We start from the raw sequence: 20,526 nt of genomic DNA, 5'->3' as shown, positions 1-20,526 counted from the left end.
TGCATAATTAATTCCAAAGTAGATAAACCAATGTTCATCCATAAGAAATATCTAACTAGTTTATATAAAATATTAAACATCTGGTTCTGTCTCATGAAAAAAGTGTAACTACCTCTAGATGACTGGAGATCTACTGAAAAGGGTACTGTACAAAGATTAATAGCTTTCCTCCCATTTGTCATTCCTTCCCAGTGAATAAGATGAAGAAGTCCATCAGAAGTAGCAACCAGGAGATCTTCCAGCACAGACTGCAAACTGTAGAGAAGTAAGCAATTTAGAATCAATTTCCTTTTAAGAAAAGCATATTGGGTAAGCAATGAATATGAGTATAACTGCTCTGGAGAATATTCATGCAAAGATCATAAAACCACTTAACAAAACTGCCATTTATCTACAATTTAGCTATATATCAGCTTTATCAATGTATAATTCAATCTAGAATCAGAAATTCTGAAAAAAATGAAAGACCACGCGTTGCTGTAGTCACAAACCTGATGAATTATGTTTAAAAACTAGACGTACTGAAACAGCAAATTAGAAGATGGAAGGATAAGTGACAGCTGACAAGAAAGGAAAGAGACAGAGAAACCATGAAAAGAACTAATGACAGAATGACAATCCGGAGACATGGAGTGTAGAGGTAACAATCCTCTAACCCTATCCAACAGAATTTTCACCAGTAATGGAAATGTTCTGTATCTGTACTATCCAACACAGTAGCCATTAGCCACATGTGGTGATTATACACTTGTAACATGGCTAGTGTGACAGAAGACCTAAATTTTTAATTCTGTTTATTTTATCTGTAATTTACATTTAAATCACTTCATTTGACTAATGGCTACTGTAGTGGAGAGCATAGTTCTAGACCACAGTATTTCTAGGGTATCAAAGAATCTCACATTGTGCATCCATTCAACAAACATTTAATTAAGCCTGAGCTCTGTGACAGGCACTATGCTGGGCTGGAGATTCAGAGGTGAATAAAATACAGTTTATCCCTGCAGAAGACCTCTCAGCTGACTAAGTAGTGAAAAGTAATTATGTAGTATGATCTCAGCACTTATTGATACTTGCAAAGAGATTTAACAATTACAACTGCAGGGCAATAAATGCCTGACTTGTTTACTCCTATAATGCCAAGTCCCTAGGGCAATGTTAGTTACATATGGCACCAAATGTTTGTGGGAGGAAGGTCAAGAGGGAAGGGGAATCCGAAAGTGAGGCTACAAAGATAATGGCAGAGAGAAAGAAAGAGAACCAGTGGAAACTGGTATCAAGAAAGCCAAGGGAATAAGATGGACTTAAGAAAGAGTACTCAAAAGAGTATCAAATGCTGTAAAAAAAAGAAAATTTAAGTGTAAGAAAGAATGAAAAATGTAATGTCTATTTATATACTCTATTATGTACTGTTAAATTTCCTTTCATACTTTAGAAGTTAAGAGTCTATTTCAGAAATATTTTAATCCATAGTGGTGAAAAGAACGTTTTTAATGTTTTCTTTAACTTTTAATTCTTTGGAAAGTTAAGTTCAATGACTTATTCCACCATATATTTCAGATGATGAAGAATTTACTGTACTTTCTTCCCAACTATAAAAATATTAAAAAAGATAAGAATAACATGTCCCCTCACTGAGCTCCATCTCTTGAACTTCAGAGCATTTGCAGTCAACTACAATTCCCAGTTTAATGAAAGTTCACCTTTTAAAATTATATTCTTTTATTTCAAATTTATATTTTAGTGGTAAAATTTATGTGTAGCATGTGGTGGCTAGAATATAAAAACTTTGTTTTAGACCTGATATAAGAGAGGCAATTTAGTGGAGGAGTCACTGGTTTACCAGTGGTTTTCATTCAGCAGGAGTCAGCCTCGGTTTTTTCAAACCACATTCTCCCTCTCCCCAGCTTGTATCTCCCTGGAAGAATCACTGCATATGACAATTAGGAACAAGATCAAGGTTACCCTCCAGTAATTTAATTGCCTTCTAGGCAAAACTCAACACTTCTCTGACAAAGTTAACAGAATTCAGAATCTCTACATCATCATCATCCACAGTACTGTGATTAAAAATGACCAGATGTCTGAATAAACAGGAAAATGTGACCCAGAGTCAAGAAAAATCCATCAATGTAAACAGACTCATAAACAATCCTGACGTTGGAATTAACAAATAACTGTGACAAAAATGATAAACAATCTATAAAAAGGATAGATTCTCCCCGTTTAATTGAAAGTAAACAAACTTTCAATTAAAGGCTGATATCAGATGTTAAAGTACTGAATATTTCCATGAAGTTTAGTAAATAGGCCTTGTTTCAAGTCACCCAAGGGTCTCTCCCCGCGGATTCCCATTCTCACAAAGACTTAAGAACTAAAGGATTAATTCTTGCCACCTGGGGGATGTTAGGACCCTGTACCAATAATTTATATCCTATGTCTTCATATGTTGTACTGACTTTTATTGAAAATCACCCCTACGTGTAAGTACACACAAAATACACATAAAGATACTCTAAGTTATGCCCTTAGAGAGGCATAACTATGCCTCTAGTTATGGCATAGTTATGCCCTCTACAATCACTGACTTCTATGGGCTTTATTAACAGCTATGTGGTATACCACAGGTGTTTGTTATTGCCGTTGTTTAATTTAGGATCTTAGAAGTAGAATAATAGGATTTGGGGAGGAGAATAATAGGATTTTGGAATCTGATTAATCAAATATTCTTAATATAAAATGAATAATTCACAATTACCGATTCTCAAATATGTAAATATGTTTAATACCTAATTAACATTAAATACTATATATACTACATGGGTCTTTCTAAGTGCCTGGGAAGAAGGAAGATAATAAACTGTAGCATTTATTAGTATTAGTTAGAAATAGACTAAGAGTTTTAATTATAAATTATATCAGTTCTTTTAAAAAAATTTTTAATTAATTAATTAATTAATTTTTGGTTGTGCCAGGTCTTAGTTGCAGCCGGTGGGCTCCCTAGTTGTGGCATGAGAACTCCTAGTTGCAGCATGCACGTGGGACCTAGTTCCCTGACCAGGGATCAAACTGCATCCTCCGCATTGGGAGGCAAATTCTTAACCACTGCACCACCAGGAAGTCCCAGTACTTTTAAACTTTCTATATATTCTCTACCCTCAATTAATAACAAGGTGTAGATGCTTAACATTAATCCAATTCTTTCTTCAATCAAAAATTAAAAGATGGCAGACTCTTGCAATCTTATGCCTATAAGCAACAGCATAATCATTGTCCCTAACTTTATTTGACTAATTTTTGGTAGTAGGAGGGAAAACAGTTGGTTTAAAGGCCAAGTTTCATGCCCCCTCACTCAATTCAAAAGTATATAGGAATTCTCCAATCAAATTTCCAGGAGGTACATGTTACAGGTGCTAATAATAACACTGCTCTGAAATGCGATCATTTTACTGAAGTTCTGAGAGAAAATGAGAGATTTCCAATCATCTAAATTAGTAGATTAAAAACTAGCACCTGACAAGTTAAACTTGTACAAGACAGCAGGAATTCTTTTTTTTAAGGCTCTTTTTCTATCCTATATCCATGAACCACACAGTTTTTGCCACCAGGTGGAGATAGAAAGCCATGCTTGTACAGTTCCATCCAGCTTGGAACCCAGACATTCAAAATTCCTTACACAAGTTACACTCTTGAAAAGGATCTCTATGCTGAAATAAAATCTGAGATAAAGAGTAACCTGAACTCAATCTCCTGTAGCCCTGATCACATTTAAACAAATAAAAACAACAACAAAAAGGCATTCTTTTTCTCTGAGGAGACTTAAAGTAAAAAAAAGATAGATTAAGGCAATAGCCAGCCACTTGTATACAATTCTATTTAACATGTTCTAGTATCTGTACTGTATTCTAACAAGAGAAATGATGAAGGAAGCCTTTAGTTAGAACTGTGAATCAGAAGAATTTAAGAAACATATGTATTACATTCATATAGTTTAATATATTCACGTATTGTATCCGTATTGTATAGGTCAACACTTAATAAGACTACATAGTAAAAAGTCTTTTTTCCAAAACTGTCCCCCCTAGCCACTCAGTTCTCATGCCCAGTTTCTTACGTATTCTTCCAGAACAACACATAAACTACCACCACCAGCTCGCTTTAAAATAAAATAGTAGCATTTTTATGTACAGTATACCTCACTTTTCTTAACCCAACAACGTATTTGGGGAGTTTTTTCAAGAAAAAGTGCCCTCGGGCTTCCATGTTGGCCCAGTGGTTGAGAGTCAGCCTGTCAGTGCAAGGGACGGGTTCGTGCCCGGTCCGGGAAGATCCCACATGGGGCGGAGCGGCTAGGCCCATGAGCCATGGCCGCTGAGCCTGCGCGTCCGGAGCCTGTGCTCCGCAATGGGGGAGGCCACAACAGTGAGAGGCCCGCGTACCGCAAAAAAAAAAGAAAAGAAAAGAGAAAGTGCCCTCAATGTTTTTACAAATGCATATGAGTATCTTTTTAAGTAACATGTACTATGTTATACCATTCAAACAATTCTAGATCTTATCAAAAAATATAAATTTCTAAATAAAATTACAGTTGGTATACCCAAATTGTGGGCTTTATTACAGTAATTTAAGTATAATAATGTACCATTTGTAAAATTTTACATTTTTATAAGGGCTAATCAAGAATTTTTAGGACTAAAAAAAATGATCCTCAATGAAAAGAAATAAAATCAACTTTCTTACTGCTCATGCGATTAACAAACTACACTGTATATTGTCATCACAAAATGCTAAATTTAACCAAAGTACTGTACCTCATGATGGGTGCCTGCAAATCCAATATTTTCCTCATCTCTAAATTTAATGCTGGAGCACACTGTTCTTCCTTAAAATGGGGTGTCCCCTTCACTTGTGGACTTCCTCTAAAAAAAAAAAGCAAATACACAGGATTAAAGAGAAAGATACTGAATTCTCCTCCACTCTGTGACTAATAGCCAATCAAATAAAGTAACACAATCAAACGTAAAAATCAGGTGTTCATCCTTTAGATTCTCAAATGAAAAACATACTTAAATTCCACTATAGCAGACATATCTATTTATCAATTAGAAATAAATGTGTCTGACCAGTGTAACTTATATTGGGGGGAGTGGGAATGGAGGGAGAAGAGAGAGAGGAGCAAAGAATCTTAGGGAAAAAAACAGTAAAGATAGAAGTTAATTCTCAAGGGAACCAACAGGCATTTAAAATGACTGACAGCCCTTTCTGAGTTGAGCAACTACGAAACTTATATACCATTCTATTATACAGTGCATGTCCGAAGTGTCAAATCGTCACTTCATCTTCCCTTGCTCCACACCTCATTCTTGATTCCTATCCTTTAGGTATGTATCAGACTTAAGGTCAGATTCAGGGATGCAATTAGGAGATGTTTTACATTAAGTGGCAAAATGGGTAAATTCGAAAACTCCTTGGCACTAAATGGCTGCACTAGAGTGGCTAGGTCAATGCCAACATAATTGAGCTGTCACATACAAGCCCTCAAAAGGACTATAAAGCTGTTTTGGAATCTTTATATCCATATGGCATTGGACCATTCTTTCTCAATGCCTGTGCTAGAATTTAACAGCTATCTGTCTCTTCTCTTACTATCAGCTATCACTTACTTTAGGCAACAATTAGCCTGCCTACATCATCTTTCCTTCTCATCACCTACAATCCTAGAAACCAATTTGTCAATACTATTAAAACTAAGTGCAAAGAATCTAACAAGTTAAGGTTCCTAGCTTTGTGAAAATTATCTGGATGCTCAGAAAATTATTTAGATGCTTATTAGTTTTAGATTACTTTCCATACAGAAACCTGGTGGTGCTTTATTACTATCCTGCTCTGCTACTGCCATGACCTGGAATATTTGATTCCTTCTACGTGCCTGAATGGCTAAATTGGCTAATTTTTAACCAAACATGTTCATGTTCAATTAGTATGTTTGATATGACAGCCCTTAAAAGGACATCATGAGTTATTAGTTTACAGGAGTCATATCTGAATTGCTAACCACACAAGACACTGTGATGAATTTTCTGAGATGTTCTCCATGTACATCTAGTTTTAAAGTTATTATTCAAAGTAATACATACACATAAATAGTCAAACAGTGCTAGAAGGCTTATGACAAACAAAAATAACTACTGAAGTAGTCTTCTTTCAGTGAGGAGGCAACCAGCTTGAATTCTTTGAGCTGTTATCTTCTTCTATTTACCTGCGTATTTTTTAAACCATGTGTTTACACTGCTTTAACATCATTAATTTTAGACATTAGCTTTTTATTCTCATTTACCCATTTTTTCCCATCCTCCTAACATAATTATACCAAACTGTTTTCATTATGATGATTACATAAATATTTTTCACTTCTGGGTCAAGTAGTGTTCAGTAATCTTTCCTTAAATAACTTGGTAATTTTCCACATGCTTTCATTTGCTTGGTTTTCTTCTTGTTTTTTTTTTTTTTTGCAGTACACAGGCCTCTCACTGTTGTGGCCTCTCGCGTTGCGGAGCACAGGCTCCGGACGCGCAGGCTCAGCGGCCATGGCTCACAGGCCTAGCCACTCCGCGGCATGTGGGATCTTCCCGGACCGGGGCACGAACCCACGTCCCCTGCATCGGCAGGCGGACTCTCAACCACTGCGCCACCAGGGAAGCCCTGCTTGGTTTTCTTTAAACTTATACCTAAGTCATCTCATACTCCTTAATAGGTCTGACAAAACAATTCTCAAAACAATCTTCTATGTGGTCAAACCTGCTATATAGCTTATGATTTCCATTTCACCCCCGCCCTTGGAGGCATCCCTCTTTATGCCCATTGCCCTACTAAGTCTAATGCACAGCTATCAACATGATATTTACTTTGTCATCATCCTTATGATTTCTTTGCTTCTTTCCTATGTTGAACTCTTTATTTTATAGATCCTGTATCTTCTTCGGTTCACATATTCTTGGGGCTTTCTGGAAAGGTGCATGAGAAGTAAACTTAGAACTCTCAAGTCTGAAATGTCTCTATTTTATTATGACACTTGAATGAATGTCCCTTCAAAAAAGACTATGATAAAGTTGTCTGAAGACATTTCTTCTGCCACTGTTCTATATCCTGGGAGGGTCTGTCAAATGTTTTTTTTAATGCTTTTACTGAATTTTTAATTTCTGCTATCATACTTTTCATTCCAGGAACTTTCTCACACCCACCTCCCCTTTTTTCTTATAGCATCAATTTTTTTTTAATTAGGCAATACCTGTTTAAGGTGGTTAATTTTCATTTCACCAAAGCGTTTTTGTTCCCTATATTGCCTATTTCCTCTGAGTTTCCTTTTTTCTGTTGTGTGTCTCTATTTTACGTTAGAAACTTTCCTAAGATGGATAACATCTTTCTTCATGTTCAAGAGGTTAATGAGAAAAAACTAATTATAAGTTTTATGTGTTCAAGTTGGGTTGTCAACTGGTGGACCTCAGGGTAGGCATTTTTGTTTGAGGTCTTCCAATATGAGAGGCTGTTGGGTCATTCATCGGGAGTGATTTAATTTCCCTAGGAAGAATCCCTCAATCAAGTACAGAAGCCAGAAGTCTGGAGCCAAGCAGGGGAAGAAAGCTTGACATCCTACTGTTCAGTACAACAACTTTCACTTAATCCCCATCTTTAGTTTAGCATCTCATCCTTGCCCTACTCTGTGTCTGGAATCCCTCTGGTTTAATCAGACATCCTGTCTCCTGTGAGGTGAGAACATAGAAATCCTATTCCTTATTCAGATTTTTCAAACAATCCCCATTTATGGCCCCTGGTTCATTCCTATATTCTGTGGTACTAGTACCTGAGCCATTCTAGGGTTTTGCAGATCAAACATTCTAGGGTTCTAGGGTTTTGCTTTTCATCAATATCATATATGTAACGTTAGGCTCTCAGGTTTGATATTCTTCCTAAGTCATTTATTTTTTCTCATCCAATTTTTAGGTCATGGGTTAGAGATACCTCCAGCTCTCATTAAAGATGAAAACAGTATTTCAACTTTTTGTTCTGTTGGTGATTTTCAAGAAAAAGGTGGAAACCTCATTACCCATCTTGAAACTGGAAACTATTTTCCTTTATATAAATACTACCATTTATTAGAGCTAAAAGTATTATGATAAGAATTTTATAGCAAATTTAAGTAAATCCTGACTTCGCAATGACTTCCATTATAAAATTAGGAGATAAACTTCACAGTATAATTTCCACCCCTTCCTCCAAACATACTAAAATGCAGTAAACTGTTAAAAATTACATTAACAAAAAAATCTAACTTTCTGATCAAAAATATTATTACTTATAGTTCAACAGTAATTTGAGAGTATTGCATCAGATTTTTGGAAGGGAGAGCCAAACTATGAAGAGCACTGAATGCCAGGAGGAAAAAAAGCAATAAATTGAGCAGTTACCAAGTATGAGTGTACAAAACGTTCTGCACACATTATGTCAACTGATTGATTACAATCCTTTGAGTCAGGCGTTATTATCTTTCTATTATCTTTCTTTCCAGAAAAGAAACTGAAGCTTCAGTTTATTATTAAGAATTTTGTTTATGGTCACAGAGCTAGTAAGGTGAAGGAGTTAAACTGAAAACTAGGAGAGTTAAAGAGACTAATAATAACCTTTGTGTACACAAAGAAATATTACAATGAATGCTAAAGAATGGACTGGTGATAGAGTGGGGAGGGAGTAGTGTGTAAATTAATTAGGAGACTGTTAATAAGAGTACACAAAGGCATCTACTAGCAGTGGTAGTAGAAATGTCTTTTCAGACAATTTTATCATAATCTTTTCTGAAGGGATATGATAAAAGCATATTGAGAATTATAGTTCCCGGTCATTAACAGAGACTTCTCAGAAACAGACACATACAATCACATTGTATGCATACCTGGTTGTCATTCAAGCTATTGAAACATAATATATTCTTCATTCTGGGGTACAGAGAGAACTGTGCTTTCCTCACCACTTAAAATTAGGTATGGCCATGTGACTTACTTTGGCCTATAAAACACAAGGGAAAGTGACTTGGGTCATTTCTGGGCAGAGACTTTAAAGAGCCAACACTTGGTACACAATGCTCTGCTTTTATCCTCTACCGCAGGGACTTAGCCTATGCTGACTTACACAGTACAGCTGTCCCTTGGTGTGTGCAGGGGACTGTTTTCAGGACCCACCATGCATACCAAAATCCGCTGATGCTCAAGTCCCACAGTCAGTCCTCTTTATCTGTGGTTCTGCGTTCACAGATTCTACCAACCGTGCATCATGTTGTACTATTTGCGTTTACTAAAAAAAAAAAACGTGCATAAGCAGAGCTGCACAGTTCAAACCCATGTTGTTCAAGGGTCAACTGTATACCACATCAAATAACTGAGAGTTGTTAGACTGTGGTCCAGTAAAACCCAACAAATTAATAGTTTGTGATTATTATTCATGAGTGATTTTATTAACTATGTAGTCTGAGGAGCAGGAAGAAAAAACAATGAAGAAAAATGAACACAGCTTAAGAGACTGTGGGATACCACCATACATACCAACATAAATATAATGGGAGTCCCAAAGGCAAGGCAAGAGGAAGAGGCAGGAAGAATATCTGAAGAAATAATGGTTGAAAATGTCCCAAATCTAACAGAAACATCAATCTAACCATCCAAGAAGCTTAGCAAACTCCCAAGAAGGATAAATTCAAAAAGATCCATACAAGATACATCGTATTCAAACTACTGAAAGACAAAGAGAACCTCGAAAGCAACAAGAGAAGTGACGCATCATATACAAGGGATCCTCAATAACATTAGCAGCCAGTTTCTCATCAGAAACCATGGAGGACAGGGGCAGTGGGATGACAATGCAAATGCTGGAAGACAAAAAAAAGCTAACTAAGAATTCTTTAACTAGAAAAACTATCCTTCAAAAATAAAGGAGAAATTAAGAGATTTTCAGATAAACAAAAGTTGAGGGATTTTGTCACAAGCAGATCTGAACTACAAGAAACACTAAAGGGAGTCCTTCAGGCTGAAATGAGAGATCACTATACAGTAATCCAGAGCCATATGAAAAAAATAAAGAACATCAGTAAAGGTAACTACATAGGTGAATATAAAGCCAGCAATATTGTATTTTTGATTTGGAAATCCACCTTTTTAACTATATGATTTTAAAGACTAATGAATGAAAAGATAATTCTAAATCTACATTATGGGCACACAATGTATAATGATGTAATGTGTGACAATAAGAACATAAAAGGGGAAGGATGAAGATGTAGAGGAATATAGTTTCGTTACTGAAACCAAGTTGTTATTAATTCAATCTAGGTTGTTGTAAGTGTAAGATACTACGTAATCCCAAAATAACCACTAAAGAAACCTGAAATATACAAAGAAAAGGAAATGAAAAAGGAATCAAAATTAAACACAAAAGAAGACAGTAATGAAGGAACTGAGGAACAAAAAAGATACGACACACAGAGAACAAATAGCAAAATGGCAGAAGTTCTTCCTTATCAGCAATTATTTTAAATGTAAATAGATTAAACACTTCAATTAAAAGACACATTGTCAGAATAGATTAAAAAAACATATGATTCCATTTCTAAGTTTTCTATAAGAAACTCAATTTAGATCAAAAGAAACAAATAAGTTGAAAGTGAAAGGATGAAAAATGATACTCCATGCAAATTGTATAACTAAGAGCTTAGTGGTTACAGTAATATTTGACAAAATACTTTAAATCAAAAATTGTTAAAAGAGATAAAGGACATTATATATTGATGAAAGTGTCAATCCAGCAAGAAGATATAACAATTATAAACAGATAACACATGTAACAACAGAGCCCCAAAACACATGAAGCAAATACTGAAGCAACTGAAGGGAGAAAAAGTTCTAAAGTAACGACTAGACAATAGTTCTAAAGTAACGAATGGACAATACCGCACTTTCAATAATGCATAGAACAACTACACAGAAGATTAGTAAGGAAACAGAGAATCTGAACATTACAAACCACTCAGACCTAAGATGTATACCAAACTCTACCCAGTAACAGCAGAATACACATTCCTTCGCAAATGTACATGAAACATTCTCTAGGATAGAACATGTTAGGCCACCAAAATGCCTCAATAAATTTAAAAAGATTGAAATTATCTTCTCTGACCACAATGAAATGAAACTAGATAGCAATCACAGAAGGAAAACTAGAAAATTCACAAATATGTGGAAATTAAACAACACCTCTGAGACAGCCAATAGGTCAAAGAAAAGACCAAAAGGAAAATTAGAAAATACTTTGAGACTAATGAAAATGAAAACACAACACCATAGGAGGCAGTGAATGCAGTGATGAGAGGAAAATTTACAGCTAAAATGCTTGCACCAAAAAAGAAGAAAAATCTCAAATCCATAACCTAACTTTCCACCTTAAAAGGATCTAGAAAAAGAGCAAACTTAACTCAAAACTAGCAGAAGGAAGGATATAATGAAGACTGGAGCGTATATGAACAAAAAACAGAGAATGGAAAACAATAGAGAAAATCAAGCAAAGCAAAGGTAGTTCTTTGAAAACAACAACAAAATTGAAAAACCTAAGGAAAAAAGAAAGGAAGACTCAACTCACTAAAATCAGAAATGAAAGGGGGGACATTACTACTGACCTTAGAGAAACAAATGGATTATAAGAGAATCCATATATTTAGTGAACTTGAATTTCCTTCTTTCCTGAACACACACAAATTGTCTTAAATATCCAGTGGAAGCAGATTATGTTTAATAATTCAAAAGGCAACCTAGACAACAACAACTGCAACTTACTAAGAACGTACTAACTCATTGTTCTCATTTTATAGATGCACAAAAACACAGAAAGTAACTGAACAAGCAGCTTTTCCAAAGTTATTGCCTATAAAATGTAGAGCCCAGACTGAAACCCACGTGGCTCTAATTTCAAATGCTCTTCAAATTCTCTTCTCTACATCTCTAAACTGCTGTATATTTATCAGAGGTAGTAATATTAAGTCCAATATCGTAAGAAAGTAGGGAAAATGAAATTAAGTCAGTTTAAGAGTTTTGCTTTACTGATGTATTTTTCATGAATTAAAAGCAGTTTCCAGGCTTCCCTGGTGGTGCCAGTGGTTAAAAATCCACCTGCCAACAGAGGGAGCACGGGTTCAAGCCCTGGTCTGGGAAGATCCCGTATGCCGCAGAGCAACTAAGCCTGTGCGCCACAATTACTGAGCCTGCGCTCTAGAGCCCGAGAGCCATGACTACTGAGCCCGCATGCCACAACTACTGAAGCCCACGCGCCTAGAGCCCATGCTCTGCAACAAGAGAAGACACCACAATGAGAAGCCCGTGCACTGCAACAAAGAGTAGTAGCCCCCGCTCGCCGTTAAGTAGAGAAAGCCACGCACAGCAATGAAGACCCAACACAGCCAAAAATAAAAATAAATTTATTTTTTAAATAAAGTTTCCTAGCTTTCCATTCTAATGAATGCAATGCACAGCCCCCAAAGGGCAATGAAAAATGAAATGAGGGGTAGATCAACTACTAGTCAAACTTCCCATAGCCTTGAGGAGGGAGCAGTTTCCCACTAAATTGATAAAAATAAAAAGCAAACTACAGTACTCAAAAACGTATCATAAAAATTACAAAGAAGTCTTAAAAGAGAAAAAAATGGGCTTCCCTGGTGGCGCAGTGGTTGAAAGTCCGCCTGCCGATGCAGGGGACACAGGTTCGCGCCCCAGTCTGGGAAGATCCCACATGCCGCGGAGCGGCTAGGCCCGTGAGCCATGGGTGCTGAGCCTGCGCGTCCGGAGCCTGGGCTCCGCAATGGGAGAGGCCACAACAGTGAGAGGCCCGCGTACCGCAAAAAAAAAAAAAAAAAAAGAGAAAAAACTGCCTTTAATATATATGTCAAGTATGCTTTGGAGGGCTAAACAAGATGATACAGAAAACTGTCACTATGCAATTAAATTCAACAGGCATTGATTTCAACAAAGTCTAGTGTGCAGGACATCTCAAATACTTTAAGTGCCAGCTAAAGAAAACAGTAACATAGCAGATAACCTGATGGATTTGGTGGTGCTGGGGGTGGGGTGGGCAGCAAACAACCCAGGGACATCGGATAGGAATTTCAGAAGTACAGCTAACTATACAGTGTTTTTCCTAGCAACATTTACTTACCCTAAGGCCTATCTTTCCTTCCAAGTATAGCTCAAATCTCCTTATCTACAAACCTTTCCCTGACAACTCAAGAATTTTCCCCTGAAATGCTACTAACACCTTTAGGGATGTTCATTCACTTGGCATTTGCCATTGCATATTGCCATTAATTTTAAATATGTCTCTCTTCATTAGCATCTTATACCTTTTCAGCAACAGAATAGCTAGTGCCTTACAAATGATAGCAAAGCATACAATAAGTGTTTGATGATGATGGAAAAAAATCTCATTCCAGATTTTCACATTTTTTTTCCAGTTTCTTGAGGTGTAATTGACATAGAACACTGTATGAGTTTAAGGTGCACAACAAAATGATTTGCAATATGTATACACTGTAAAATGATTACCACAATAAGATTAGTTAACATCCAACACCTCACAGTTACAATTTTTTTCCCCTTGTGATAAGAACTTTCAAGATCTACTCTCTTACAACTCAGGTTATCAAATTTTAAAATGATTCTGGAATGTATTAGGCTTGATCCAGGAAGTTCTGGCAATCCTAGGTGAATTCTGGACCAAAAGGCTTTGGTTCTCCAACCATAGTTCTGGAAAGGCTCAGGATGGTTTCTTTCATCAAACTCCATACCTCCTGTTTCATCATTTTCAGTTAACCTAATTGTTACCAGAATATCAATAATGAAAGTATTTGGGCATGAAATAAAATGATGATATCTTGAATGTGCTAAAACATACTCAGTGAAAAAAGACTGAAAATTGTTCAAGCTGACTGATGGACACATAGGTGGTCATCAGTCACGTTATTATTATACTAACAGCAAACTGGTGCCAAATTAGCCCTCCAGAAACAATAAAAAAAATAACTGGTCAAAATATATAAAACAACCATATTCAGACACTGCATAACAGGCAGAACAGGACTATAATCCTGAGTGAAGGGAGACAAACAAGGTTTTCTGATAGAAGTCACTTTCTAGACTACCATGTATGGTGGGAAGACACAAGCATAATATGGCAGTCTTGTTAAGCTGAGGAGAAAAAGATTAAAGTTCAGGGAAGCAGAAGCAGCTATTTGTGGAACAGAGTACAAGACAGGTGAGAGATACAGAGAAAGAGCTCTAGAAACCTAGAGCTTAAGGGATTCCCCTTAAGTCTTGCTGAATACTAAGCTATGCATATATATGGTGAAACCCCACAAGGTCAGCCAAAGAATAACTACCAGAGTTTTAAGCTGTACCGTTCATATAGGGCTGAGAGACATTCCAGTTCTGACCACATAAAAGAGACCTCATTAAAGACTCAGGACATTAGCAGAGAGCTCAGAAGCGCTAAGCTAGTCTACAGTAAAGGTTGAACCTACCCTAAAAATACATAAACAAGCTTCAAAAGGATCAAGAAGCTCTCCAACTTAACTGCCATCCAAAACAAAACTCAACATTCTTTAAAGCAAAAGAATGAAAATCAGACATTTGATATCTAATACAATGCCCATGATCCAACCTAAAATCACTAGACATGTGATATGCCCCAGCAACTCAACTCTTAGGTATTTATTTACTCAAAAGATATAAAGCTAACTGGAGAGTGAAATGAGACTGGAATCTGAAAAAGCAGACAAGGTTCCCAATTTCACTTTTTACTTTTTGTATGTCTCTCATTATCTGTGTGCTTTTTAATACAATTTTTAAAGGTTACACTCTATTTACAGTTGTTACAAAATATTGGATACATCCCCTGTGTTGTACAATACATCCTTGCAGCCTATCTTACACTCAATAGTTTGTATCTACTACTCTCTCACCCCTGTATTGCCTCTCCCCTCAATGGTAACCACTAGCTTGTTCTCTGTATCTGTGAGTCTACTTCTCTTTTGTTATATTCACTCGTTTGTTATATTTTTTAGATTCCACATAGAAGTGATATACAGTATTTGTCTTTCTCTGTCTGGCTTATTTCACTTAGCATAATGCCCTCCAAGTCCATCCGTGGTGCTGTAAATGGCAAAATTTCATTCCTTTTTATGGCTGAGTAGTATTCCATTGTATATATATATATACCACTTCTTCTTTATCCTTTCATCTGTTGATAGACACTTAGATTGCTTCCATATCTTGACAATTGCAAATAATGCTGCTAGGAATACTGGGGTGCATGTATCTGTTCAAATTAGTGTTTTTAGGGTTTTTTTGACATATACCCAGGAGTAGAATTGCTAAGTCATATGGTAGTTCTATTTTTAGTCTTTTGACTAAAAATATGGTTTTCCACAGTGACTCCACTGATTTACAGTCACACCAACAGTGCACGAGACTTCCCTTTTCTCCACATCCTTGACGAGACTTGTTATTCATGTTCTTTTTTAGGATGGCCATTCTGACAGGCGTGAGGTGATATCTCATTGTGGTTCTGATTTGCATTTCCCTGATAATTAGCAATGTTGAGCCTCTTTACATGTGCCCATTGACCATCTGCATTTCCTCTTCAGAAAAATGTCTATTCAGATCTTCTGCCCGTTTTTTAATTGGGTTGTTTGTTTTACTGATGTTGAGTTATATGAGCTGTTAATGTATGTTGAATATTAATCCCTTATCAGTCATATTGCTTGCAAATATTTTCTCCCATTCAGTAGGTTGTCTTTTTGTTTTGTCAATGGTTTCCCTTGTTGTGCAGAAAGCTTTTATTTTTTTTAACATCCTTATTGGAGTATAATTGCTTTACAATGGTGTGTTAGTTTCTGCTTTATTACAAAGTGAATCAGATATACATAAACATATATCCCCATATCTCCTCCCTCTTGCATCTCCCTCCCGCCCTCCCTATCCCACCCGTCTAGGTGGTCACAAAGTACTGAGCTGATCTCCCTGTGCTATGTGGCTGCTTCCCACTAGCTATCTATTTTACATTTGGTAGTATATATATGTCCATGTCACTCTCTCACTTCGTCCCAGCTTACCCTTCTCCCTCCCCATGTCCTCAAGTCCATTCTTTACGTCTATGTCTTTACTCCTGCACCTTGCTGTGCAGAAGCTTTTAGGTTTAATTAGGTCCCATTTGTTTATTTTTGCTTTTGTTTCCTTTGCTTTAGGAAACGGATCCAAAAAAATATTGCTGTGATTTATGTCAGAGTGTTCTGCCTACGTTTTCCTCTAGGACTTTTATAGTATACAGTCTTACATTTAGGTCTTTGATCCATTTTGAGTTTATTTTTATATATGGTGTTGGAGAATGTTCTAATTTCATTCTTTAACATGCAGCTGTCCAGCTTACCCAGCACCACTTACTGAATAGAATGTCTTTTCTCCATTGTATATTCTTGCCTCCTTTGTCAGGTTAATTGAGTATAAGTGTGTGGATTTATTTCTGGGCTCTCTATCCTGTTCCATTGATCTATGTGTCTGTTTTTGTGCCAGTACCATACTGTTTTGATTACTGTAGCTTTGTAGTATAGTCTGAAGACAGGGAATGTGATTCTTCCAGCTTTGTTCTTCCTTCTCTAGATTGTTTTAGCTATTTGGAGTCTTCTGCGTTTCCATACAAATTTTAAAATTATTTGTTCTGCTTTTGTGGAAAATGCCATTGGTATTCTGATAGGGATTGAACTGAATCTGTAGATTGCCTTGGGTAGTATGGTCATTTTAACAATATTGATTATTCCAATCCAGGAACATGGTATATCTTTCCATCTGAGTCATCTTCGATTTCTTTCATCAGTATCTTACAGTTTTCTGACTACAGGTCTTTTGCCTCCTTAGGTAGGTTTATTTCTAGGTATTTTGTTCATTTTGATGTGACAGTAAATCAGATTGTTTCCTTAATTTCTCTGATAGTTCATTGTTAGCGTATAGAAATGCAACAGATTTCTGTATATTACTTTTCTGTCCTGCAACCTTACCGAACTCACTGATGAGCTCTGGTAGTCTTCTGGTGGCATCTTTAGGATTTTCTACGTATAGCATCATATCACCTGCCAACAGTGACAGCTCTACTTCTTTTCCAATTTGCATTCCTTTTATTTCTTTTTCTTCTCTGATTGACGTGGCTAGGACTTCCAATACTATGTTGAATAAAAGTGGCAATTGTGGGCACCCTTGTCTTGTTCCTGGTCTTAGAGGAAATGCTTTCAGCTTTTTCACCGGTGAGGATGATATTAGCTGTTGGTTTGTAATATAGGTCCCAAATCAATAAAATCAGGAATGAAAAAGGAGAAGTTACAACCAACACCACAAAAATACAAAGGATAATAAGAGACTACTACAAACAACTATATGCCAATAAAATGGACAACCTAGAAAAAATGGCCAAATTCTTAGAAAGGTGTAATCACTCAAGACTGAATCAAGAAGAAATAGAAAATATGAACAGACCAATCACCAGTACTGAAACTGAATCAGTAATTTAAAAACTCCCCAAAAATGAAATTCCAGGACCAGATGGCTTCACAGGTGAATTCTACCAAACATTTAGAGAAGAGTTAACACCTATCCTTCTGAAACTATTCCAAAAAATTGCAGAGGAAGGAACACTTCCAAACGCACTCTATGAGGCCACCATCGCCCTGATACCAAAACCAGACAAAGACATCACACGAAAGGAAAATTACAGGCCAATATCATTGATGAACACAGATGCAAAAATCCTCAACAAAATACTAGCAAACCAAATCCAACAATACATTAAAAGGATCATACAACATGATCAAGTGGGATTTATTCCACAGATGCAAGGATTTTTCAATATCCACAAATCAATCAATGTGATACATCACATTAATGAACTGAAGAATAAAAACCACAGATCATGTCAATAGATACAGAAAAAGCTTTTGATAAAATTCAACATCCATTTATAATAAAAACTCTCCAGAAAGCAGGCACAGCAGGAACATACCTCAACATAGTACTTGTTTGTTTTTATAAGAATAAATTCATGGACTACCAGTGTAAATTTTTTTAAGTGCCATGGGATTATACATGAGGGATCAGCTATTTCTTGGGTACAAGGGAAGATAGGAGAGTTGAGGTCAAGCTTTATAAACATTTGACCTGAGCTTGAAAACCAAGTGAGATAGCTTTCTTACATAAAAAAAGATAGCGGTAAAGGCATACTAAGTAAAGCAAATAGCAAATGAACAGAATTAAAATACATAGGAAGTGTGGGTTCAGTGTGCTAGAGATAGGGGAAAAGTAAGTTCTAAATGCCAAGCCAGATCTCTTGGACTTTATTTTGTGGGGACTGGAGAGCAACAGAAGTTTATGAGATAAGGAATTAATACCCTGAATATATATAGAACTCCTAAAACTCAACAGCAAAAAACCAAAACAACCTGATTCAAAAAGGGGCAGAGGACTCAAAACAGACATTTCTCCAATGATACACAATCGGCCAATAAGCACATTAGAAGAGTACCTAACATCACTAATCATTAGGGAAATACAAATCAAAACTAAAGTGAGATACCACCTCACACCTACAAGTTACTATAAAAATACATATATAACAATAAGTGTTGGCAAAAATGTAGAGAAATTAGAGTCCTTGTGCACTAAGTACAGAATATGGTACAGCCCCTGAGGATAATAGTATGGCAGTTCCTCAAAAAAATTAAAAAGAGAATTACCGTAACATACAGCAATTCTACTTTGGGGTATATACCCAAAGGAACTGAAATCAGGGTCTCAAAGAGACATTTGAATACCCATGTTCATAGCAGCATTATTCACAATAGAATGTGGTATATACATACAGTGGAATATTATTCAACCTTTAAAAGGAAGGAAAGTCTAACATATGCTACAAAATGAATGAAACTTGAGGACATTATGCTAAGTGAAATAAGTCAGTCACAAAAGATAAATACCATATGGTTTCACTTATATGAAGTACAGTTAAACCTTGAACAACCTGTGGGTTAGGGATGCAGACCTCCATGCACTTGAAAATCTGTGCATAACTTTACAGTTGGCCCTCCATATATGTGGCTCTGTATCCTTGGATTCAACCAACCAAGAATCCTGCAGTACATATTTACTGAAAAAAATCCATGTATAAGTGGACCTGCACAGTTCAAACCTGTGTTGTTAAAGGGCCAACTATATAACTATACTTTAAAACATTATGATGATAAATGTTACATTGTGTATTTTACCACAATAAAAAAATTAGAAATAAAAAAATTTACTGATATGATCTTTCTGAAATAATATTCCAGGAAGTACTGATGTATAATGCTAGCTTTTTTGTATCTTTAGATCCAGGTGTTAATTATTTAGAACAAAGTAAATCCAGACTTTAAAAAAAAGTTTCTGAGACAAGAATCACATCATCAAGTTTCTGCTTTGAAGAATAAATCTGGTTATCAGTGCAAAGAATGGATTTCAGTATGGAGGAGAAAGAGACTAGAGGACAAGAATGAGTTAGTAAACAAGCTTTTCAATAGGCAAGGAGAGGCCATGAATGCCCTTAATATGACAAGTGAGAGTAAAATACATATTAGCAAATTTTAGAGGCACTAGAGAGTTGTAATCAATCAATACAATCTGATTACCAAACAAAGAAGAGAAATGAAGAAATAAAGATTCCAAGGTTTTCAACATCACACACTGTATAAAAGATCATGGTAATGGCAATAAATTTTAGAAAAGCAATAACATGTTTGGCTTGGTAGAGAGGAAATGAGTTAGGTTTACACATGATGAGTTTGAGGCTGCCTAGAGACACCTAAATAGATTTGTTCCAGAAAGGTGGGCCAGAAGCTTAAGAAAGTGGTACTATATTACAGAAACGTCTGAACCTCATCCATATATACTGGATAATTAAAGCCAGTAAGAGCATGTAGAATACAAGAGAACGCATAACAAAATCCTGGGCAACAGTAAAGCATTATTTTAGGTACTCTACAGAGTAATTTAAGGTGTTGATTTAAACCTAATGACAGGGCTTCCCTGGTGGCGCAGTGGTTGAGAGTCCGCCTGCCTATGCAGGGGACACGGGTTCGTGCCCCAGTCCGGGAAGATCCCACATGCCGCGGAGCAGCTGGGCCCGTGAGCCATGGCTGCTGAGCCTGTGCGTCCGGAGCCTGTGCTCCGCAACAGGAGAGGCCACAACACTGAGAGGGCCGCGTACCGCAAAAAACAAACAAACAAACAAACAAAAACAACCTAATGACATCTTCATGAAGTGGATATTAAATCCATTCTTCAGATTTGTAAAATAAAACTCAAAAAAAGTAAGCAACACGATTAATCCTGAAATCTAAGAAAAGCCACTGAAAAACTGTAGAAA

General features: G+C 36.4%; 1 protein-coding gene across 4 annotated transcripts in view; it reads right to left on the bottom strand.

Moving 5' to 3' along the window:
* The window catches only part of RIC1 (RIC1 homolog, RAB6A GEF complex partner 1), a 136,714-nt gene that overhangs the window by 50,045 nt on the left and 66,143 nt on the right, over window positions 1–20,526 (bottom strand). For all 4 annotated transcript variants that reach the window (XM_067744317.1, XM_067744316.1, XM_067744315.1 and 1 more), the window contains 2 exons: window positions 4,812–4,919; window positions 113–255 (listed from right to left, as the gene is read on the bottom strand). In XM_067744317.1, the coding sequence (XP_067600418.1) occupies window positions 113–255; window positions 4,812–4,919 (251 nt within the window). The remainder of the gene's footprint in view (window positions 1–112; window positions 256–4,811; window positions 4,920–20,526) is intronic.

This window comes from Pseudorca crassidens, chromosome 7, assembly GCF_039906515.1.
Source record: "Pseudorca crassidens isolate mPseCra1 chromosome 7, mPseCra1.hap1, whole genome shotgun sequence".
NCBI lineage: Eukaryota > Metazoa > Chordata > Mammalia > Artiodactyla > Delphinidae > Pseudorca > Pseudorca crassidens.
Note: the sequence above shows the minus strand (reverse complement) of the source record. Positions and strands in the feature narration are given on the sequence as shown.